The sequence below is a fragment of the Dermacentor albipictus genome, chromosome 4, assembly GCF_038994185.2.
Source record: "Dermacentor albipictus isolate Rhodes 1998 colony chromosome 4, USDA_Dalb.pri_finalv2, whole genome shotgun sequence".
In the NCBI taxonomy this organism is placed as follows: domain Eukaryota; kingdom Metazoa; phylum Arthropoda; class Arachnida; order Ixodida; family Ixodidae; genus Dermacentor; species Dermacentor albipictus.
In genome coordinates, this window is record NC_091824.1 from 65,550,263 (window position 1) to 65,575,152 (window position 24,890).

The window sequence follows — 24,890 nt, forward strand, 5'->3', positions numbered from 1 at the left end:
TTTTTCATTTTTTCGAGGAAATTATTCCGAGCCTATTCATTTATTTCGCGCGTAGATTACAGCCAGCAGGTTTGTGGGGAGCAATTCTTGCGCCGCAGCAGCACTCGGATTGAGATTTGTCTAGCTGTCTGGGGCAATATTTTCATGGGCTTACCGTTTTTTCTTCTTTATTCGTGAAACTCTTTCTGAGGTATTTCTTTTATTTATCGTGTAGATTGGAACCTATGAAAATATTATCTCATACAATGCAGAAAATTTCTCTCAAAGCATTGGTTCGCCGCAGGTATCGCTCCCCACGCGCGTGCTGACTCCAATCTACGCGCCATGGCTGCTCCGACATTTTACTAAGCTATGGGCATATCTTCTTCCCTGCAAAATCTAATTTCAACAATTTTTTTATTCGTAGCCTAAATAGGCTGCAGCGCATTAGCATGCAGAGTGATACGATGAACCAGTTCTTTCCAGAGAAGTGAGCGCAGCAGGGCTGCGCCGACATTTTGCTAGGCGTTAGACTTACCTTTTTTCGCTGCAAAAGCTAATTTCCCCAATTTTATTATTCATCGCCTAAAAACGCTTGCTTCAGGATCCAACTGCTATGAGTGGCCTGTCGCGCGGCAACTTTGCACGTATACACGGGCATTTTCTCGCACCAAAAACTTATGTAGCACATATTGCGCAACAAAAAGCTGTGTCAGGAGTTTTCCGTCTTTTTTTACAATTTCGTCAATAATACTTTTCATCGAATTAATAAATGTGAGAGGGTTTTAGATGTGAAATTTATTACTATGTGCTATTAGACAGAATGCAAAAACTAATCTGAGTATTTCCAAGCGAAGGCAAACAACCTTGATTCTGTCCAGCTGGATGGCCTTTGCATATATTTAAATCTTGGTGCATGATGGTTGGGACACCTTGTATATGTTGGCATATGTAAACATACATTACATGCGTATATCCTTCAAATGCAACTTTTAGTGGATCCAGTCGGTTTACTATTGCTGCGGAGGTGGCCAAATTGCTCTCATCTTCTCGTGCCTCAGGGATACATGAGTAAGAATACTGGTTATTCTTACACAAGGGAACACATACATTGTATTGACGGCCTGCGCAAGATGAAGCATAAGATATCCGTTTAGTTTGTAGTGTTTTCGCGGAAGGGAAACAGCAGACGAAGGAAGAAGGCGTAAGCAAAACCAAACGTCGTTTATTCCATGACGGCTCGTAGTGGAATGCAGCTTGGTGGCCACATGACTGGGTTAATGGAACAAGCTGTGGCTATAATCGCGCCGCCGCTATCGCTCTAGCGGCGATGATACACAACACTCTCCCCCTTTATTTTAGAGGGTGCACTTGTATCCTTATACAATAGTTAAAGAAGGGGTTTTGTATCGCTCGGGTGGACGTCGTTGTCTTGAAGGGTAGCGCCTTTGCGGAGCTGATGTCTCTGATGGAGGAGCGGGAGCTGGAGGGACAGACTCCAGGGGCACCGCCTCTTCTGAAGCTGGTTGGTCACCAGCCTGGCTTTGAAGGAAGGCCAGGAACCCCTCCGGGAAGTCTGAGTCGGATACCCTTGGTGTCACCACAGGGCCTGCGCCAGCCAGCTGGAAACATATACATTAGCAACCAAACGCTTCGAGTGGCCAGTCGCGCGGCAAATTTGCACGTATTCGCGGGCTTCTTTCTCGCACCAAAAACTTATGTACCACATATTGCGCTACTACGAGCCGTCATTGAATAAACCTGTCTGTAATGGCGGCGCCTCATCGAGTAGTCTATTGTCGTGTGCAGGCGCATGAATAAGAGCGACTGCATGGCCAGCGTTTCCGCTGCAGATGCTCCGCGTGTTCGAAAAATGACAGGCGCCTGTCTACCACCACTCCCAGGACCTTCACAGTGCTGGTCGGATGCCGATGCCAGATGCACTTGCCTCGGGGTGTGGTTACCATGAGTTATTAGAGACTGGTCCGGTCTTCTTCGGAACGGGGTCCACGAACCCGCTTCGTTGAGCTTCTGTAATTGCGAACTAGAACACTGTCATTAACACAAAAACAGTCTGTTGCTCCTCCGCTGCTGCATTTGGGTGAACTGACTGTGCATCACCTTCCCCTCCAATGTAGTCTTCACTGGAGCCAGCCTGGCGCACAGTCTTCTACCCATCAACAGGTTAGGTGGAGCTTCTGCAGTCGTAGGGTGAGGTGTATTTCGGTACGCCAATAAGAAGTTGTCAAGTGTTTTTTCGACAGACTCACCGGGTGATGACTTGCGTGGAGCAGACTTTAACGTTTACATGAAACGCCCCACCAGACCACTTGTGCTTGGGTGACAGGGGCGCTCACGGCATACCTGGCCCCAACGTCCCGCGTAAACACCTTGAACTCTTCGGACACTAGTTGTGGTCCAATATGGAACACCACCGTATCCGGCACTCAGAATCTGCAGAAGAGTTAGCGCAAGCAGGCAACAGTACGCTCGGACGTTCTGCTTCGCATAAAGAACACTTCCGGCCACTTCGTGTGAGCATCTACTACCACTAAAAACGTAGTTCCTCGGAAAGGTCCCGCAAAGTTCAAGTGAATTCACCTCCATGGTGCGGTCGGCCATGCCCAGGGATGCAGAGGAGCCTTAAATGGATCATTCCGTTGTTCCTTGCAGGCTTGGTGACTTCGTACCTTTGTCTCTTTGTCTGTACCAATTGGCGGCCACCACATGGAACTGGGATCCAGCTCCTTTCTTCGCACAATGCCGGGATGACCTAGGTGCAGTTAGTCGAGCACGGATTCCCTAAGAAGGGATGGAATAACAACCCTCAGGACATACATGAGGCCCCCTGTAGCACGGCTGAATCTGCAGTCGTCACGGCGCATCAGTAATCCCGTGATCTGTTACGTCACGTTGGCTTCTCTATATGTAACTTCCGCAACCACAATAAACTCGTTGGTGGCCTAACTGCTGGCCTGGCTACATGGTCGCAGCGGAACCCAGCCGATATGTCGATGGCGTCCGCGCTACTACACCCCCGAAGCCTATGGATGCATCGCACGACTCTTGGATTGCCTGTAAAACTTGGAAAAGTGAGTTTCTGCTGCTTTTCATTGCTACGCGATTGAACAAGCAGCCAAAAGACGTTCAAGCAGGCAGGTTGCTAGTTACCATAGGCGAAGAGGCTATGAAGTCGTACAGTACCTTCAAGTACGAGGAAGCGGAAGACAGAAATGAGGTTGAAGTTCTGATTAAAAAAATTGAGGAGCATTACAGGCCTGATTTCAAGAATTTCTTTTTGGTTCAACGAACCAAAAAGAAGGCGAGACGTTTAACGAGTGGCTAACAGAACTGCGTGTGCTAGCGAAGAGTTGTAAATTTGGGGGCCTTGAAGACCGCATGTTGCGTAGCAGAATCAGTTTGAGCACTCAGGATAAGAGTCTACAGCAAAGACTGATCGCGGAAAACCCGACGCACCAAAAGACGGTCGACATTTGCCACGCGCAAGAACATGGCAAAGAGCACTTTCGTGAGATAAGTGAAGCTACGGGCGCCAGCGAAGGCACCATAGTAAACGCGGTAGCAACAAGAAAAACCGTTTGCTACAAATGTGGGGATCAAATGCACCGCAAGGACACGTACCCAGCAAAAGGAAAAAACATGCGAGAAGTGCAGAAAGCTGAACCATTTCGCTTGAGCATGCAAGTCGTCCAAGCTTTCGCGCAGTGCCAACCAACCAAAGCAGGAGTTACGAGCCGAAGACGACGATTTTTTTTTTTGCAAACTTTGACTGTCGATGCGATAACCACCGATCACTGGAGCGCAACGATTTACATTGAGGGCCATCCCATCATGTGCAAGCTAGACAAAGGCCAATTGTGTCAGTTCAAGAAGCGACGTTGCAAAGCTGCCAGAAAAGCCTTATCAAGCCTGCAATGTCAAGCTCACAGCCTTTTTTGGCCACACCACAGCCGCGCATGCGCAAGTCCATTTGATACTTTCAGAAAATGACAGAACCAGGGTACGAACGTTTTTTATTGTCGAATAAGATGTCCCTGCCACTTTGAGTGGTGCAGCAGCTGAAGGTCTCGGCTTCATATATCATATGCAAAACATACACAGCATGAACTGTACCCGCCAGCGCAGCCTTTTAGAGACGTCTTTGAGGGACTCGGGCAGTTAAAAGACTTCGAATACGACATGAAGCTCAAGCCAGACTCGGTGGGCGTTGTCGTTCCAGCAAGATGAGCTCCTGTAGCTCTTCAGGACAATGTCACGGCTGAGCTACAGCGTATGGAAGCGCAAGGCGTCATAACAAAGGGAACCGAGTCTACGGAGTGATCTAGCCATATTGTTACAGTTGTTAAGAAGGACAAAGTTAGAACTTGCCTGGACCCTACAGGGCCTAATAAAGTGCTGTTGCGCGAACATTACTCAATGCCAACTCTAGAAGACGCAGCCTCGCAGCTGTCCGGTGCTAAGTACTTCTCAACACTCGACGCGGCGTCATATTTTGGCAAATTGAACTCTCTGAATCAAGCTCTAAACTATGTACAATGAGCACGACGTATGGGCGATATCGGTTTCGTCGAATGCCCTTCGGAATTGCATCAGCTCTAGAAATCTTCCAAGCAGCTATGCATCGCTTGCTGGAAGGCTTATCGTGCGTAGACGTGGTAATGGAAGACATACTACTTTGGGGCCGCACGAAAGAGGAGCATGACCACCACCTCCCACTTTTGTTAGCACGCCGTCTCGAAAACAACCTCAAAGTTAACCTCAAGAAATGCACCTTTCTGCAACCCGAAGTCCGCTACCTAGGACACATCCTTCGCACAGAGAGCCTCCGGCTGGACCCTGGTCGAGTGAAAGACATACTGGAAATGAAAGATCCAAAGAATAGTACGGAACTCCAAGTCTTTCTAGGCATGAAGAATTATGTGCAATGTTTCATTCCTAACATGTCCGTCGTGACTGCACCACTGAGAACATTGCTGCGCAAGGACATTGCCTGGGTTTGGACCGAGGCTCTGCAACGAAGTTATGAAATGTTGCGTGAGAGTTTAACCAGTCGTCGCGGCGCACCAGTAATCCACGGTCTGTTACGACACGTTGGCTTCTCTATATATGTAACTTGCGCAACCGCAATAGACTCATTGTTCGCCCAGCCGCTGGACTGGCTGCACACCCTTGATGCACGCTGATCTGCAAATGTCTGTCGAAAAATGGTTTAAGCTCGAATCTCGCAATTGCAATGGCGCTGAGGCATTTACCCTGGCATTAAAAAAAAGTGCAATGGCCAGCCTATGCTTGTAAGCTGGAGCACTTTACTGAGCACCGGATCACGTGCTGTAGCAAGTGCAATCTGTTTGGGGGACACAGGCAGAGTCCAGACGCAAAGCATAAAACGATTCTTCACCTTTGGACTTGCCGTCTTCAGTACCCTGGAACGGGCTTCTTGAAAAAAAATCTGCTTCTGCGTTGTCACTGGACTTTTTGTACACGAGCGAGTACTCGTAAGCGGACAACGTGACAGCCCATCGCTGTAAGCGTGCTGTTGCAATTGGTTGAATGCCTGTTTATTGCCCCAGAATTGTTTCTAATGGCTTGTGATCCGTAAGCAACGTGAATCATCTTTCATAGATGTAGAAATGAAACTTTTTGACAGCAAAGATAGTGTCCAGCGCTTGTTTTTCTAGCTGTCTGTACTTTTTCGGCGTCAGTTAATGCACACGACCCATAAAACATACGCCGAGAGCTTCCATCTCCCGTTACATGAGAATGTACTGCTCCCACACTGTAGTGGGAAGCGTCACATGCCACTTGCATAGGTTTATCTTTTTCGTAATGCGCCAGGATCGAGGATGACGCCAACGAATTCTGATTTCCTCGAAAGCCCCTTGACACGATTCATCCCAGAGCCATGGCTAGTCGAGAAGCAACAGTTTGTCAAGTGATCTCGCCAGAGTATACAATCGAGGAACAAACTTCCCGTAGTAATTTACAATGTCCAGAAACGATTGTAGTTGTTGCTTGCCTGTGGGTGCGGACGCTTTCATCAGCGCTTCTATCTTGTCTGGCGTTGTGCCGACACGTGCTGCACTGATAATGACCCACATACTGCAATTCCGTTTGGAAAAATGAACTTTTCTTTCACTACTCGAACCCCACGCTCAGTCAACCGCTTCAGAACCACTTCGAGGTTTGCAAAATGCTCGTGTGACGTCTAGTTGGTGATGAGAACGTCATCCAAATAGCAGCTGGAGCCTCTCAGGTCTTTCAAGAATGTGTCCATAATTCTTTGTAAAATGGAAGGTGCCGAAGAAACCCCGAGCGGCCACGTGTTTACGGAAAAAAATCGTTTATGAGTATTTAGTGGCAAGTACTTTCTTGATGACTCCGACATTACTACCTGCTGATAGGCTCGATTTAGGTCAGCTTTAGAAAATTCCTGGCCCCCTACGAGCGCTGTGAACAACTCGTCGATTCTCGGAAGTGGATACTGATCAGTTTCAAGAGAAGGGTTTAGGGTGGTCTCATAATAGCCGCATAGTCTTATGCCACCGTCCTTCTTTAATACTGGCACAACCGGCGCCGATCAGTCGCTTGACACGACAGGTGAAATGACTCCCATGTCTTCCAACTTAAGCTCAGCCTCGACTGCCGGTTGCAATGCAAAAGGCACACTTCTTGGCTTCACAAATTTTGGCATGCTACCATCTTTCAGGGACAATGTCGCTCTTTCTTCGGTAATTGTCCCCAGTTCATCCGGAAACAAACTCTGGTACCTGTCTAGAAGAGCGCGCAGTCTGGAACAGGCGAAATCGTGCCACCTGGGAATAACGTTGAGCTTCAAAATACGGCTCCAGTCGAGTCGGATAGCTTTCAACCATTGTCGACCTACCGTGATGTAAAAAGGCAGCCGAGCCCTCTGCTCTCCGTACTGCACGGCAACGTGAGCAACTCCGACAGGCTGGATGATGGCTCCATAAAACGTCTGCAGCTTCAGCGTCGTTGGTATGACCTTGATTGATGGAAACATTTGACGAAACTGATCCAAAGACATTACGGTCACAGTAGCCCCATATCCAGCTTCCTTTCCAAGGGTACGTCTTGTACGTGCATTGAAATTTTTATCGGCTCCCGACTAGGCGAAAGAATTCCCTTCACGCTTACAGAAGCTTGAACGGGACCAAACACCTTCATCGCGTTTCGACTCGCTCCCTTCGCCGTTCTCTGCTTGTTAGCTTGGCACACTCTTTGAATGTGACCTTTCTTATCACATTTGAAACAGATGGCCGCAACGAGGGGGTACAGTCTGCTTGCATGCTTCGCAGACCCGCAGCGGTAGCAATTTCCGTGCGTCATATCAGTTTCCCCAACCGCACCGACTTTGTGACCGCCTGATAGGCTTGATTCCGAAGCGTGCGCTTCTGCCACGCTATTTTTCACCGCTTCCATGGCTAGCGCTCGTTCTACGTCTTTCTGGAAGGTTAGCTTGTTATCCATCGTGAATAACAGGCGCTGTATATCTTCTCGGCACAGACCGCAGACAAAACGGTCCCGCAATGACTGATCGAGGGCGGATTCAAATTCGCATGTCTGTGCCAATTTTCGCAACAGCGCAACATATTCTGAAATTGATTCAGTCTGAAGTTGCGCTCTTCTGTGAAATTTTGCGCATTCGCCAATTACCGACAGCTTCGGTGACAAATCGTCACCAAGAAGTCTCTTTAAAAACTCGAAACCTTCAACTGACGAAAATTTCGGTGCAGTCAGCGACTTGAGAAGACTGTACGTCTTTGGGCCTGTGAGACTCAAAAAAGCGTGTACCTTGTCATCCTCGGGGATACGGTTGCCCTGAAGAAACGACGACAAGCGTTCCTCGTACGACGGCCACTCGCTTGCTGGCTCGTCAAAGGGCTCGATGTGTCCCAGTCGACCCACGATTTGCGCCACTGCACACGCCGCTGCTGGACCTTCCATAGCCATGTCAGCTTGCCGCAGAATTGGTCAACCCTCGTCGCCAATGTTGTATTTTCGCGGAGTGAAACAGCAGACGAAGGAAGAAGGCGCAAGCAAAACCGAACGTGGTTTATTCCATGACGGTTCGTTGTGGAATGCAGCTCGGTGGCCACACGACTGAGTTAATATAGCAAGCTGTCGCGATAATCGCGCCACCGCTATCGCTTTAGCGGCAATGATAACACAACAGTTTCTTCATCGAGTCTGTCTGTGAGCAATGCTTCATGAAACAACACCAGGATGAGTTCGACTTTATTATTGTCGTGTTAATCTGTGCAAATGTGTGCTTATCAGATGGATTTAGAGCTTGAGAGCGATACTGCTGCCTAATATCTTCGCTGACGGGGCCAACACTGTAGCAACTCAGACACAGGAAACATGTCACTTCATTTGCGTTCGCCTGTATCCTCCTAAAGAACTAAGGAACAGAAAATACAACCCACTCGAAAAAGAATCCATTTGAGTTACAAAGCAAGCTAACTTATTTGATATAATTGGCCGACAGGAACACGTAATGAGGCGATCGGGAGACATGCCAACGGTATACGTGATGTCTCGGTAGGAATATCTTCGTCCTCCGCAAACGTATCGAAAAGCGTAATGCTCTTTTCTTTGCGAACAAAACAAACGTAGTCAACTTAGGAAGACCACAAGGTGTGCCATGTATTCTTCTATTAATATGTACGCAAAAAGCCATCCCGTTAGCTCTGTACTACAGTTTCATGTCTTATTATATACAAAAGCGTTACACGAAATTTCCTATGCCCCTCCAACGTTTCGTCGTACCCGCTACACCCTACCCACGCTGAGGTTTCAGTTTAAACAAATCCATGTGCGCCGCAGTGCTTGCAGCGTGTGCGCGTGCGGCTACTCCCAGAAGGAGCATTTCGATGGCGGGTTCATGGGCGCCCCCGGGGAGCAGGAGAATGCGGTCGCAAACTCGGGCGTGTTTCGCAACGGCACGATGCAGCGCGAGCGGCCGGCCCAGTATCGACTGTTGCGCATCCTCTTGGTTACCAGGTCGCACCACTTGAGGCAGTGCGCAACGAAAAAAGTCTGTTCGGCGCTGAGCCCCACGTCGGGGACCACGGCCAGGCGCTCTTGAGGGGTAAGGCGATTGTACGCCGCGTACGCCAGTTGGAGGCCAGTGAAGTCCGCGAAGCCCTCCGAGTCGGTGTCGTCGTCGATAGTGACCGCGGCCCGCTCTTGCTCCGCCTGCGATAGACGTCCAAGGATAATAACAGTGCCGGTTCCCAAGCGCCCTTTCAAACCAATAGCTTACCTACAGACGAGATGCCCACAGGCAGATCACGTTCCTGGATTTTAGCAAACCACACTGCGCCACTTTCAAACCAGTACCTATGTGACGTTTTATACGCTCCATTTAATTACGACAGCCATTACACGGACGCTCGGGACATGTTCGCGCCGCCGCCGTCAGCGCCGTCGTGCTGTCACGGTATATCGTCCGCATATGCGAGGACGCGAGTGGAGGGTTAGAAGGTCTACAGTAGAGCGATAGACGCGCAGTGCGAGCGGTTGCAAAAAAGAAATAAAATGACGAAGAAAGTAACTCACCGCCGTGCTCTGCGCAGCCAGTGCAGTTCTGCAGTAGAGTGCAATTAACTCTTCCGCTACTGGCTCAAGCATTCCGAACACAAACACTACCGTCCTTCCCGTAGCTGTGCGAGCACAATTGTCTTAGCCGACCCGACGCCCAACGTCGAGCTACATTCGCCAACGGTTTTCCTTCAGCCTCGTCTCCTGTAGCAATCGATCTGTGACACCTGAAAAACTGTTGGAGGTGCTCCTTATCCCGCCACGGTTCTTGAACGCCTGGTATGCACCAGAGTGCTGTCCCTGCCACGCAGCAGCAGTTGCCTCACTTGTTGCGCCGCACCAATTGGTCGCCCTCGTGTATTGTTAGGACACCACCGAGGAGCTTCAGCACAACGCCAAACCTTGCTAAGGCTTTCAGTTCTTCGCTTTTCGGTTGAAATCGCCAAATGTTTTACGTTCGGTGAAGCGCAAGCATTTCGAAAACCCATAAAAATGCCGGATTGCCTTGAAGTGCCTTAAGTTACTTACAATATATTTTCTATACAATCCAGTTTCGGTTTCCCTTCGCAGATGATCGACCTGTCGTGACGTCGTGCTGCAAAAGGTTTTCACGTGGGAGAAAAACACAGCGGCGTTCTGGTTCACGTGGCTGAGCGCAGAACTTATAGGGAAGGCACCACAAAACGCCAACATAAGGCCGCGCAACGACTACCGCAGTATAGCAGATGACAAAGCGAGCCAGATGTTGTGCATAGCGCAGACCTCTCGTTCACAGATGCAGCGTTTATAGCGGGGTTTTTTTCTAGGCCTTTCTTTTTTAGGTTCGGAACTCCTTTCTTCGTCTACGAGTAGCAGGCGGCCCGCTGCCGTTCCCCCCCAACGCCGCGCTGCCATCTACCTTAGCGACAAGCGTGCGAGCGTCGACGGCTATACCCTGGCGAGGTTATGGTGGTGTGTCACGGCGATTGGCATATACATTGGGCTCATTAATTAAAGGAGCTGCCTAGCTTGACAACTTTGAGAGCGCAGCTCTTAGGCGCCCGTACCTGCGGCGAGCGCCGGCGTCGGCGTAGCCCAGCGAACGAGGACACAAGCAAAAGATGAAAGAGCAACGCAGAGCGCAGCGGCGAATGAAAAGCGGCGATAGCGAAAAGAGCGCGAGGAGGAACTGGCAGGTGGCGGGTGCAGCAGCACCATGTGGCGGAAAGCGGAGGAGGAGGCATATATAACGTAAGGTGAGAGAAGAAAAGCGTAGTGCTGCGCAATACGTGTTCCGCGATGATCGCTATGTAGGAGACGGTGCCAAAGTACCACATGTGGTCTGTTCACGCCTTCGTCTTTCTTCGGTCACAGCTTTTGACTGGCTAACAAGTGTTAAACGTTATCCCTCGACGCACGACATGTCTGCGTGTATCAGAAGTTTCTCGAATGTTATCGATAGATCTATCCGCCGGCTGTTTTCACCAAAGCCTTTTGTGATCTGACTATATGCGCTACGCGCATTGTGTAGTACTTTCTGGAAGCCACGTGGGCACCAGAGGTTATACTGGAACCTTTGACAAGTAATGTATAAATGTCGACGAGCTGGACCCGCAGGTAAGATTCTCGAAGGTCGCCGGCTCCGGTCGCCGCTGTAGTTGAGCTTGAGCGCTACTTGTTTGGCTATCCACAAGTTTGCCCAATAAAGAGCCCAATTTGCAACTCGCAGTTTCGACACTGTGTCATTCTTCTCTGTCACTACCACGGGACAATATATCCTAATGCAAAACCAGCCAGTTCTTTTTCAACATTGTGCGATGCAACCGACAGAAGTGCTTCGTCTGCCGCAGCTGCTAAAGGAAGTGCCCCAGCGCCACCGTCGAGAAGACCCTGTCGATCAGAATCAAATTGCTTACCACAATAGATTGTGAATTCAAAACACCTAAACAGCTGCGCTCAAAAGTCGCATTAGGGAGTAGCGTAATCGCCGGTTAATTTTCTTTATACTCTTTCATATGAAGAATCTAATCAGCTGTATCTGATAGAAATCTGAATTAAAGCTGTGTTCCTGCAAGCGTCCTCTTTTTAAGTAAAATGAAAGCCGCTTTCCGGAGAGATCTTCGACGCTCCGCGCATGAAACGTGTGCTGAAGACGAGCACCTCTCCTTACCGTGGTATAAGGCAGTTGACATTGGGCCTGCGTAGCCGCAGAGTAACACACAGATATCACTTATTACCCCCATAATCGGCTGCGCTAAATGCACTGAAACGTTACGTCACCGCTATCCATGGGCAGAAGGGTTCAGCGCATTTAATTACTTCGAAAGCTCCAAGATCGCATATTATTCAAGTACTTCCGCTTACAAATGTTCTCGAAGAATGCAGCATTTTTTCATCTTGCAAGCATAGTTATGTGCAGCTATTTTGTTTTCAAGTCATGACATTGAAATAAAAGGAGGAATGCCCACTGATGCCTAACTGTTGCCTTGTTCGAAGGACGGGGGTTTTGCTTCTTATTGTCCAAATTTCAAGGCTGATATACACGTGCCAGATCTCATTAGTGCACTTACTTGTTGTAAAATACCGCAAAGTCAACCCCGCGATCCGAATGCACTTCAGGCGCTTTAAACATCATGCAAGGCACCCTTCTTGCGCCAGCTACACGCCTAACAGCAAGTTCTTTGTTCAACAGAATTCAACCGTTCACGTTAAAGAAAGAAACCCATACTTAACATTTGTGTGCAAGTTAAGGACTACTCAGAATGAAAATATATGTCTCCTTTATTATTACAAAACACTCCTCAGGAGCACGCAAGCCAATGGCTCTCTCAAAGTATATCATTAAAGTTTGGCATTATCACACTGTTACTGTGAAATAATAAACGTAATTGAAAGTGGATGAAAAGAAAGCAAGCCGCAGATGGGACAAAAACGTGCGTTTTCTTATCATCCACTTTCATTTTCATTTAATTCTCATTCATCTATTTCAATTAAGAACTGCAGATAACTTCACCTATGCTGTCCATGGTGTCATTGTTTGTTGGCTTCTTATGATAATACTAATAAATATCGGGCCTCTTCGCTTCCTTTATTCTCCTTGATTAAACAGTGAGGGTCTCGAATCCGGCAGCTTTTATGCCTTCATGTAGCATGTTTGACAATTCATTTTAAACAGCGCGAAAAAACACACGGATCAGTGCCAATTAGCTGGCACCCAAACCCATCTGAATTAGCATGAGTGGGTTTATTGACCAGTCGCCTTTGCCGAAAAAAAAGTTCACGTAGTCGTGATGCCTGCGACAGAAAGGATATTCGACATCTTCCGCCAAGGTCGTGAGTTGTGGCGCTGACTAACGCTCCCAGGGTTAGTTCTAATCGATAAAGATAAATACCCGGTAAGGGGAAAGAGAAAACGGCGCCGCGGTAGCTGAATTGGTAACACTATTGTATGCGTAATGCGGAGACGTGGGTTCGCATCCCACCTGCGGCCAGTTGTAGTTTCACCGACTTTGATTCTTACTTATCATTTCTGTAAGTCAATTAGGAACTGCAGATCATTTCCCTTACGCTGTCCTTGGTGCCATTGTTTGTTGCTTTTTTTACTATACAACTATATACATGGAAACGCTAGGTATTGAAGTGAAAACCCTTGAAAGAATTCACAGGATAGGCACCCGCACAAGTAACCGAGACCACCCGATCATCCTTAGATTGTTTGATTACGCCGAAAGAAACAAAATCTGATCGTGCTGCTACAAACTGAAAGGCACACCATTAACTGTTTCCGAAGGTTTTTCTAAAAGAATGAGGGAAATGTGCACGCATTTGTGGCATTCAGCGGTAAGTGAAAGGGCAAACGGAGCAAAAGTTAGGCTAACAATCGACAAACTGAGAATCTATGAAAAAGTGTATACTTGGGACCAAGCGAAGAATATTATGAGTGAATTACCGCAGAAAGCAATTCTTTCAAAACAGTCCCTTTCCACTTCGGCTTCGCTGAAATCCTCTAAAAAAAGAAAGTTTCAAAACGACAGCCCAGTACCAAAACTCTACGAATCCTTTCCCTAAATGCTCGAAGTATTTGATCAATTAGAGAACCTAATCCTGTCTTATCAACCTCACATTTCAGTAATAACAGAAACGTGGCTTAACCCGTGTGTACGCGATTCTGAAGTTATTCCTCCTTTATACAAACTGTTCCATAAAGACACAGGACCAAGAGGCGGCGGTGTCGCGACAGCAATCAAAAATAATATAAATTCCTTGGAACTTGATGGCATTCCCGACCATGAATGTTTTGGTGCAAAACAACGTATTGTAACAAAAACATAACTGCAGGGGGCGTTTATCGGCCCCCAAATGCAGCACCTGACTTCATAGATCAGATTCATGATTACCGTTCAAAACATACTAATTATACATAAAAACTTATTATTGCTCGAGATTTTGACCATCCCGGTATAGACTGGAACAACCGTTCACATGACGGCCGCGATGTCGCAAGTTCAGAATGACTGCTAGACGTGGCGTTTACGTTTTCACTGAACCATATGGCAACTGATAAGACCCGTAACTTCAACATCATCATCTTCACTTGACTTAATTCTTATAAGTCATTATAACGAATAGGTCATTAACGAATTCTTAAATAATAAATGCCGTGCGCATGTAACAAAAATAAAAACTGAGACACATACATACTGCCACCCAGCTGATATCGCGAATGCCTTCAGCGAGTATTTTAGCAGTACTTGCGATTCTCAAACAGATCCCCCATTACCGACATTGCCTCGTCATCTTCATTCTTTTTACTTGCGACCTACGAATGCAAAGGAAGTTCTTCATGTTATATCTTCGCTTAGGTCTACTGGACCTGGCCTAGACTCTGTTCACCCATCACGTATCAAGTTAGTTTCTAATGAACTGTCTCCTATCATAGCCGATATTGTTAACAAAATGTTTAAAGCAGGCATATTTCCCAGTTCTCTGAAAGTTGGTAAAATAACACCTGTTCACAAAAAAGGCAATCGTGAACTTCTGAATAACTACAGGCCTATTTGTATTCTTTCATTTTTCAGTAAAATCATTGAACGACTAGTTCATACACGTTTATCATCCTACCTAGCAAAATTTAATCTACTATCACCTAAACAGTATGGCTTTCGGCAGGGTTGCTCAACTGAGCTTGCGCTTCTAACCTTTGCCGACAAAGTCAAGAAGGCAATCGACCAAGGCCTGCTGGTTGGAAGTGTATTCATAGATTTAACAAAAGCCTTTGACACCATTAATCACAAAATTCTAATACATAAACTTGAATCTTACGGCATAACTGGCCCAGCACTTCAGCTTATTTCTAGCTACCTAACTAATCGTACTCAAGTTGTTCAGATTGACGGCAAACTCTCATCTGCTAAGAACATATATCAAGGCGTTCCTCAGGGCTCGATCCTTGGCCCGCTGCTGTTTCTGCTATTTATCAACGACCTACCTAATGTTCTAACCACTACAGACTGTATAATATATGCAGACGACACCACTATTATTACTTGCGCTAACGATGTCGACGAGCTACAGCAAAATGTTAACGTTGATCTGCATAACATAACTTCCTGGTGTCAAAAGAACATGTTGTGCATCAATCCTCTAAAAACGGTTTTTATGGTTTTTCATTCCTCCCCGACACTAATTTCGAACTCTATATCGGTGCGTCTTGAAAACAACTTAATACCAATATCTGTTAGCACTAAGTTTCTTGGCGTAGTTTTAGACAGGCATCTGAAATTCAATCTTCATGCGCAGTCACTTGTCCGAAAGATATCGTTTGGAATACGCGCCATAATCAAAACCCGCTCGTACTTTCAGCCACACATTATCCATTCCCTTTATCATGCACACATTCACAGCCATTTATCTTACTGCATATCAGCCTGGGGAAACACATACCTCGCTCACCTCAGCCAACTTCAACGCATGCAGAATCAGGCGATTCGCCTCATGACTTTCAGCCATTTCCTATCGAATGCAACGCCACTTTATTTCAGTTTAAACATTCATCTTCTTCATCAGCTCTTTCAGTTAAAGTTAACAATCGTGATCTATAAGTTATTTCGTAATATTGCACACATAGATGGCTTTGTTACTGAAACTTTTGTAAATACTAACACTACTAGGTTCTCTGAACTCGATAATCGTCTTTTGCCTAAAGTGCGCACAAACTATGGTAAGTTCACTACCACATTTGCGGGAATAAAACTATGGAATTCTATTCCACATACCATAAAATCATCCCCCACAGAGCACATATTCAAGAATCAGGTTAAGAAATACTTTATGCAGCAACTCTCTTCATCCTAACCACTGCCTTTGTGATTGTAATCATAATTGACTTAGCTATTGTACTACACGTTTATTACTCATTTTTTATTGTATTTTACATTTGCATTGCTTGTTCACTACAGAAGTCTTCTTTGCAATTTTTTGCCTTACTAAACAGTTTTGAGTTCTTCTTTTTTCGCGCTGTTTCTTATTTAGTCTGTAATGCCACCGTAACCAATGTTTGATCTGTATTGTCTTTTTTATTTTTTCATGTATGGGAGTCCCCCTGACAGTTTGTAACTTTGGGACTCCCTGTGTAGTGCTCATTTTGCATACAATTCTTGTAAATCTGACATCATTGATGAATAAACTTGAAAACTTGAAATATCCTTATTAATCAGAAAAAAAAAGTAGTACATTAGAAGGATCTTCCGTGTCCATCGAGAATGTCATTTCAGACCACAAAGCGCTTATTCTAACCTGTCCTAGTACAACCACGCGAAAATACAAAAAACCACAACTTACATACTTTAAGAATTATACACGCGCCAATGATTCTGCTGTACTAGGTTTCCTAGAACGCCAGTTTCATACATTCGGTGAACTAACAAATGTACAAGAACTCTGGACGCGTTTCAGAAATATTGCTAAGTATTGCGAAGACATCTTCATACGAAATAAAAAGAAATGCATTAACCGAGAATACCCGTGGATAACACGTCAAATAATCCAACTGAAAAGAAAATAAAACGACGGCGGAAAAAGGGAACCCAGTGCACGTTAGACGATCTTATCGGTGCATTAAAACAAAAAATATCGGAAGCAAAAGCCCGTTTCTTTGACACTTCATTACCTTCGTTTATGGCGCATGACCCTCACAAATTCTGGCGATATTTGTCAGATGAACGAAGAAAAAATACCGCAAATCAATATCTTGGATCATGTTATTCGGGATCCTGAACACATTGCTAATGAAATGAATAACTTCTTTCAGACAGTTCTTACGAAACATGCTACAAATGCAGCTTTAACACCTTACGATGTCAAAATACCAATGGAAGAAATAACTGCAAGTGAAGAGTCTCTATTGCATAAGTTTGATCTTAAAAAATTTACCGGCCCCGATCAGATCTCTAACTCATTCTTAAGTCGATACGCAAGCTGGACATCAAAGTATCTATTTAAAATATTCACTCTTTCTCTTCAAACGCTAGTGTTACCGGATGATTGGCGCAAGGCTGCAATAATTCCAATACATAAATCGGGCTCGAAATTAGATTTAAATAACTACTTCCCAGTGTCATTAATAAGCTCATGCAGCAAAATAATGGGACACGTAATATTTAAGGTAATAATAACTCACCTAGAAACAAACGAACTTCTATGTAAACAACAGCACGGTTTTAGACCAAGCCCGTCAACTATAACCCAACTAGCTGAGTTAACTCATGACATAGCTAACGTACTTAATAATGATGGCCAACTATATGCAGTTTTTTTAGACTTTTCTAAAGCGTTCGACGTAGTTCCGCACCAGGATGTACTCACAATATTATCAGCTTTTGGTATTAGTAATAAAATAATATCCTGGATGAACAGTTTTTTTAACCAATAGTAAACAGAGCGTTGCAATCGATAATCATCTTTCACAACCACTCGATGTCTACTCCGGAGCACCTCAAGGATCCGTTCTGGCGCCACTTTTGTTCTTGATGTACATTAGCCACATCCAGTTTTCTATGAAAAACTCAATTCAGATGCGCCTGATTGCTGATGACTGTGTCGTGTACACAGTCGAACACAACTCAGACGACCAGATAGAGCTTCACAATTCACTGCAGACAACTTACTGTTGGTGCAACACTTGGGGCATGAAACTGAACACAAAAACACATTCCATGTCTTTCACAAATAAGAAACTCCCGATTAACTTTACATATTCGATCGGAAGGCCAATAAACAACGAAAGCGACCCGGTAAAATACCTAGGCATTAAACTCACGCGTAACCTTAACTGGGAGCCTCATATCTCGACCATGTGTCAAAAAGCCGTAGGCATCTATCCTCTTTAAAAAGGAAACTGCGCGCAGCACCACCACACCTCAAACTAAATGCGTACAAAACACTAATAAGACCATGCCTAGAATACGCTGATCTAATCTGGAGCCCTCATCAAAAACGCCTTATAAATAAAATAGAACGCATACAAAAATTAGCAATTAGGCTTGTATATTCGGATTACAAAAGGCAGTCCAGTATCTCAGGTCTGCCAGCAAGGGCAAACCTAATATCCCTCTCGCAAAGATGAACAATTCCGCGACTAAAATTCATCTATCAATTATACCATAGTCATTTCCAGATAACGCGTTCTCAATACCTGCAAGATCCTCTAAAACGCTCAACCAGACTAAATCATTCCAAAACAATCTACTTTCCCCCAAGTCGTGGTAATGTTCACAAAAATTCCCTTTTTCCGCCGGCCATTTCTCAGTGGAACAAGTTAATTAACGATATTGTGTGCTGCAATAACATCGACTCTTTTATTAACCGCATTCAGTGTATTGACTTTTCACCACGATTTTTTATCATTGCATTTCTGTACCACTCCTGCACGGGCCGGGAAGGGCCTGCAGTATATTCAGATAAAAAAATAGACACACACAATAGGTAATGACGCTTTAGAGACAGCATCGGGGAAATTATTTTAGTATTTAATTGAAGTAAAGAAATGGTAAAATGATTCAATGAAAGCGGATGAAAAAAAAACCTGGCCGCAAGTAGGATACGAACCCACGTCTTCGCTTTACCCGTCCGATGCTCAATTTTTTTTAATTGCCCTGGGTAGATAGCACGATTCTACACCGTGGGCTAGCCCATTCGAAGGGAGGGACATTACTTGCACCATAATTTAAATTGAATACTCCAATAATTAACAAAACAATTATAATTATTTTTTAAATTTATGTACCTTGTTAGATATGGAGCTGTTTCCTGCGATTACTTCGAGTTCCCCAAACCACTTCGAGTCGCAGCACAGCTAATTGAGGAATGCCGAAGCAGGAAAGCACATTCCAGAGGAGCGGCCGAGCAAACAAGTTTAAGGCAACAAGTTCACGTGCCAACAAGTTCGTGCGCCGCCGGGATTAGCAGGTGGGCCTCGGACAATGGAGCATGAGCAGCCCTCCCCTTCTCCTCATTAGAAGTGCATTGCCAGTCTGCGAGGCAAGACCGCAGAGAGCCGCCAGGTGTGAGACCGCGACACGGGCGCCTACCATTGGCTGAAAGTGGCGTCATCGGAGCGGACTCTCCCATTGGTCAAACATGACGTGACTTACAGTGCTCGAAGGGTTTATAAGAAGCCTTCCAGAGAGACCTGAGCATTCTGGGGCAGTCCCTGATTCCCTGATTCACCTCTCTCGAACTTCTTGCCGCGGGCCGCAGCGTCCGAGTTGCTGCCGGCCCGTAATGACTGTACGTCTGGTACTTGTCGCTCACCTCCTTGTAAATAATGTAGAATAAATCCTCCCAAGTTTGGGTTTTCATCCCGACGTCCGTCCTCCAACCCCTACATCTGGTTGGCAGCGGTAGGATCGCCTCCGAATACATCAGCTGGTGGCAGCGCTACGAATCAACCTTCGTCGAGAGAGATCGTAAGGAACCGGGAAGAGCGAAGAAGAGAGAGCCTTCGTCGAAAGAGGTCCGAAGAAACTGGGAGCAGCGAAGAAGGAGCGAGCCTTCGACCCAGGGAGTCCGGAGGAACCGGGAACAGCGGACAAATGAACCGGATGGCCGGGTGCTGCAACCGTAAGTGAGCGCGTGGTTTTTTTCCTTTTGATTCGCCAGACTCAAATGTTGTGTGTTCATTTTGATAGTTCTGGGAATCGGGAGTTTGATGCATTGTGTGTTTGCACAAATTAATTAAGGAAAACAGTTTTAACCACTGTCGGGGCAGCTGCCATTGATCTTAGAAGGTTGACGAGGTTAGACTTGTTGTTGGTGTGCGACGATTTGGGAGTTGAGGCGGACGAACGGATGGAAACGCCAGCTATCATAAAGGCGATTAATGATAGTGGCAATGATGAGAAAAGCATTGAGCTTGCTTGGGAGGTGATACAGGAACCACGTGAGCGGGAGCGTCGTGTACGTTTGCGGGAGCGTCGTGAACTTAGGAGTAAGCATAAGCGTGAAGAACGTGAGAATGAACGGAAGCAGGAGCTTCAAGAACTTACTCTTAGGTATGAGCGTCACGAACGTGAGAATGAACGCAAACGTGAGTATCGGGAACGTAAGCACGAGCGGGAGCAAAAGTATGAGAGAGAGAAGGCAGCACTGATCAAAGAGATACAGTATTGTGATCAGTTATTGGCACAGAGACAACGGCTGTCTGAGAATTCTGTAGGTAATACAGAGCGAAAGAATGAGGAAGTGTCTAGCAGATTTTCGCCAAAAGCCGACGAAAAGAGTAGTGCCTGTGAGATTGGCTGCCGATTCATAAGTGAAGGGAAAAGGCTAGCTGCTAACGATGCCTTAGTGGCAACAGAGGCCGTTAAAGGCCGTAGTGAGAGCGACGAGGTGCTGTGCCAACAGATGACTGTGGAGACAGCTAGGCCAGCTGCGAACAAATTGGCACAGTTACTGAGTGTGTGCGTCGCTGGTAATGTTAGCGAGGTTGCTAGCGAAGAAAAGGGTACTTCTGACCCGACAGAAGCGAGCACCCAGGTCGAGTCAGATCTGCGTGCAGAAGAGAAGTGCCAGCTGGACGGTGCAGTTGAGAATAGTTCTCGGGATGGCGAGCTCCGTAGCTCACGAGAGAACTGCATTGTTCAGGGATCGGTGCGGCTCTCCGCCAGTCTAGGTAGCCTAGAGATGGATGATTTAATTAGGAATCATTCGGACTGTGCGCGTGAGACAGCGATCGATACCGACGGGCTGTGTGCCGATGCACAGCGTGAGCTGGGCAATGTAGTAGAGGGCAGTTCGCAAGAGTGCGAGTTGTCCTACTCGAGTAAAGCCTGCTGCATTGTGCCAGAGTCGGTTGAGCTGTCCGCCAGTCGAGGCAGAGAGAGTGTTGATTTAAGCGAGATTCACTCAGACTGTGCGGGTAAGAGACCGATCCGGGCCGACGAAATGTGTACCGGCCAGCACGAGACACGAGAAGGCGACAGGAAAGCGAGTGCAAAGAGAAAGCGCCGTAAAAAGAAGCGCAGTAAAGACCGGAAGACGGTAATCAATGTAGCGCCGCCAAAGATGGCAAGAACCCCAAATGGGCAGGGTGCGAGGAAGAAGGTGCGGTCGTCTAGGACGATGTTGACGCATCGAAAACGTTCGAGCCACCGGTCAAAAGGAGACCGCGAAGCATGTTCTGCACGGACGCGGACAAAGGGCACGAGGCTGTTAAACTCCTCGTCGTTCCGTAGTTCTTTTCACAGCTCAGCGTGCAGTTCGAAGAAACGCAAGGTGGTAGGACGAGACCAGGTGGGGAGTAGCGACGCGGTCAATCGAGTTCGTGTTGAAAGCGGGGCGCCAGGACGCAAATTGGCAGGAGACCGTAACGTCTTGGGGGAGCTGATAGTGAATCAGCCCTTTTGTGTTTCCTCGGCAGCCAGAGTAGTTTTCAAGCCGCGACCAGCTCGGGGACGGCTCAGAGTATGAGTAAGACATAAGCGTTTGGAAAGGAAGGCCAGGAGCGCTTCCGTAGAAATGAAGTCTTGTTTTTTATTTTTGAGCATCGGAATGTTTTTCGCGATTTGAGACTAGGATTTCTTTCAATATGTAAACGTATGAGCTTTGTTTGTGTTTTCGTTCAAGAAGCTCGAGATTTGAAAGATGCGTTTTAGGTAAACCTGTAGTCTCGCGAGGTGCTCATTAATAAGTAGATAGGCTTTTTTGTGTGTGTGAGTAACCTGAGGGTCAAGGTTATTGTTGAGAGGCCTATCGTAACGCGCGTGTGTTTTATTTAACCTTCTTTCTTTTTAAGTGTTGAATTTTGTAAGGTTAAGCGCGTAGATTTTCAATGAGTGCATGATTTGCACGGAGAAGCGTTCTTAGTTCCATTAGCGCGTGTCCTGTGTGGACGGAAGGAAGCAGACTTTAGGACTGGGTTGCTCGTGTGTTGAGGGCAGCCGTATTCTGACTTCTATTATAAGTACGCGTGGATCGAGTTATTAAAAGACGCATTATTTTAAGAGTTCTGCGGAGTGTGTAAGTCCCGCAAGTTTAATTGTTCGTTTATGTCACGTGTCCTGTAGGACTTTCGGGGAAGAAACGTGAGTAAGCGAAAATGAAAAGTTTGCCTACAACGCAAGTACGCGTTTTGTTTAGTGACCACAAGGCCAGTGCGCTTGTGATTACGTACTTGTGAGGTTGACCAGATTGTTCAGTGGCTCCATTACGTGCGATAAGTACGCCACTGCGATAGATTGGAAACATGCTGTTCGTGTGGTTAGGCCACTTAAGTTATGTTCGGCTGTTTTCATTTGTTGTTTGCATCGTCAACGACCCTTTTGTTTTGCAACAACAATAGTAGTCTGGTCTTGTCGGCAATCGAGGAGAAATGGATAGCTGTTTGGAAGGGTGGTTGGAACTGCTTTGTCAAAATTGGGGAACTAAAAGATCAGGGTTGATTTTGACTCAGTAATAGCCTGGCGAGTCAGGGGTGAAGAGCCTGCGCTTACGCGTGGTGCAGCGCTGTGTTGTTTGGTTTGTTTGACGTATGTTCTCCAGGGCCCAGGATCCCGAGGGTTGTCAAACGAGGCTCGACCCCAGTACCCTGCAGCTTCTTTCAGCGTTCCTCATGGCCAGCGAATTGAGTTCACCGGCCATTCAGAACAACCGGGGCGAGGACGAGCCGTTAGATATGGAGCTGTTTCCTGCGATTACTTCGAGTTCCCCAAACCACTTCGAGTCGCAGCACAGCTAATTGAGGAATGCCGAAGCAGGAAAGCACATTCCAGAGGAGCGGCCGAGCAAACAAGTTTAAGGCAACAAGTTCACGTGCCAACAAGTTCGTGCGCCGCCGGGATTAGCAGGTGGGCCTCGGACAATGGAGCATGAGCAGCCCTCCCCTTCTCCTCGTTAGAAGTGCATTGCCAGTCTGCGAGGCAAGACCGCAGAGAGCCGCCAGGTGTGAGACCGCGACACGGGTGCCTACCATTGGCTGAAAGTGGCGTCATCGGAGCGGACTCTCCCATTGGTCAAACATGACGTGACTTACAGTGCTCGAAGGGTTTATAAGAAGCCTTTCAGAGAGACCTGAGCATTCTGGGGCAGTCCCTGATTCCCTGATTCACCTCTCTCGAACTTCTTGCCGCGGGCCGCAGCGTCCGAGTTGCTGCCGGCCCGTAATGACTGTACGTCTGGTACTTGTCGCTCACCTCCTTGTAAATAATGTAGAATAAATCCTCCCAAGTTTGGATTTTCATCCCGAAGTCCGTCCCTCAACCCCTACAACCTTCAGCACATATTGTAATTAACAAATTCTAGCAGGTGAGACTGCAAGATTCACTTGAATCAGTTCAAAACAGGGCAACTAGATTAATTCATTCCTCGTACTCTTTTGATATCAGCATATCATCTCTGAAATCGCAGTCCAACCTACCTACTCTTGCACTTCGTCGCCACATTTCTAGTTTGAGCTTATTTCATAAATTCTTTTATTCCGAGCTATCACAGGAACCCTACATCTGCCCTCCCCCGCCACGTTTCTCTCTTCGCACCGGACATCAGCAGCAGCTGTCTCGACCACGAGCACACACAAAAACTTTTGCTTCGTCATTCTTCCCCCGGACTGCTTGCGACTGGAACGACCTTCCCCAAGAACTTGCTGCCATCACATGCCCATCTATGTTCCTTACCCAAATTACGCGTGCGCTTGCATCACAATAATCATTTTTTTTGTATAACTCGTTCAACATTTTTCTGTTTACTGTTGTTAACCTATATGTGTCCCACCCCTTATGTAATACCCTCACATGAGGGTCTTTAAGGAAATAAAGTGAAGTGATGTGAAGTGAAGATATATCCACTGAAAAGAATTATGTGGATGACACCATTTACAATATATGCACCATCAAACTTACGGTAAAAATGCACTGCCGTTCCACTCACTTTCTTAACGAAACGTCGCCTGACGCATTGAAACACAAAAATAACTGGAACGCCAATGCATTTCTCCGCAAACTTAGGGAAATATATATCTAAACTGGTGTCATGGCGCGAATTCTTTCAAAGGCTACCCACCTCATGAACTCCTCGGCTAGAAGTTGTAAATTGCAATTTGTGCCATAATGTAATTACACATTATTTGCAAATTTTGTTAATTATTGGATTATATATTTTATTCCTTATGCAAGTAGTGTCCGTCTCTTCGAGTAGTCCAGCTCATGCAAAGAATGACGCTATCTGCCACAGGCAACCTTAAAACATTTTTGAAAGTGTTCCTGGTAAAACCTGGTAAATATAAACACTGGAGATCAGTTGCAACAAATGATTATGGACCTTAACAGAGAAAGTGCAAAAGTGGATTTGAAGATTAACATGCAGAAGACAAAGGTTATGCTCAATACCATAGCAAGGAAGCAATAATTCATGATCGCCACTCAGCCCCTGTGGTATGTAGAGGAGTTCGTTGAGTTATTTGCTCACAGGGAACTCTGATCATGCGAGGGAAATGTACAGAAGAATGAAAAATGGTAGGAGTGCATAGTGCAGCCATTACCAAATACTGACTGCAAACTTACCACTGTTGTTGAAAAGAGAAATGTACAATCACTACATTCTACCGGTGACAACATATGGGGCAGAAACTTGGAGGTTAACAAAGAAGGTCGAGAACAAGGAAAGTTCCTCAGTGGGCTAGTTCGTTCGACGTAATTAACACTGTTGCGCAATGCGACGAGGAGACGAAGGTTTTTCTCGCCTAAGTACATTTTCCTTCGTCACTTTGCGCAACAATGGTGTCAGTTATTACGAAGACAAGTTAAGGACCAAGCAAAGAGCGATGGGACGATAAATATTAGGCGTAACGTTAAGAG

General features: G+C 46.3%; 1 protein-coding gene across 1 annotated transcript in view; it reads right to left on the reverse strand.

The window, feature by feature from the left end:
* Window positions 1–2,795: 2,795 nt before the first annotated feature.
* Window positions 2,796–24,890, reverse strand: part of LOC135897604 (neprilysin-1-like) — a 74,586-nt gene continuing 52,491 nt past the window's right edge. The window contains exon 13 of the mRNA XM_065426284.1: window positions 2,796–9,219. Within this exon, the coding sequence (XP_065282356.1) occupies window positions 8,872–9,219 (348 nt within the window). The 3' untranslated portion in view covers window positions 2,796–8,871. The remainder of the gene's footprint in view (window positions 9,220–24,890) is intronic.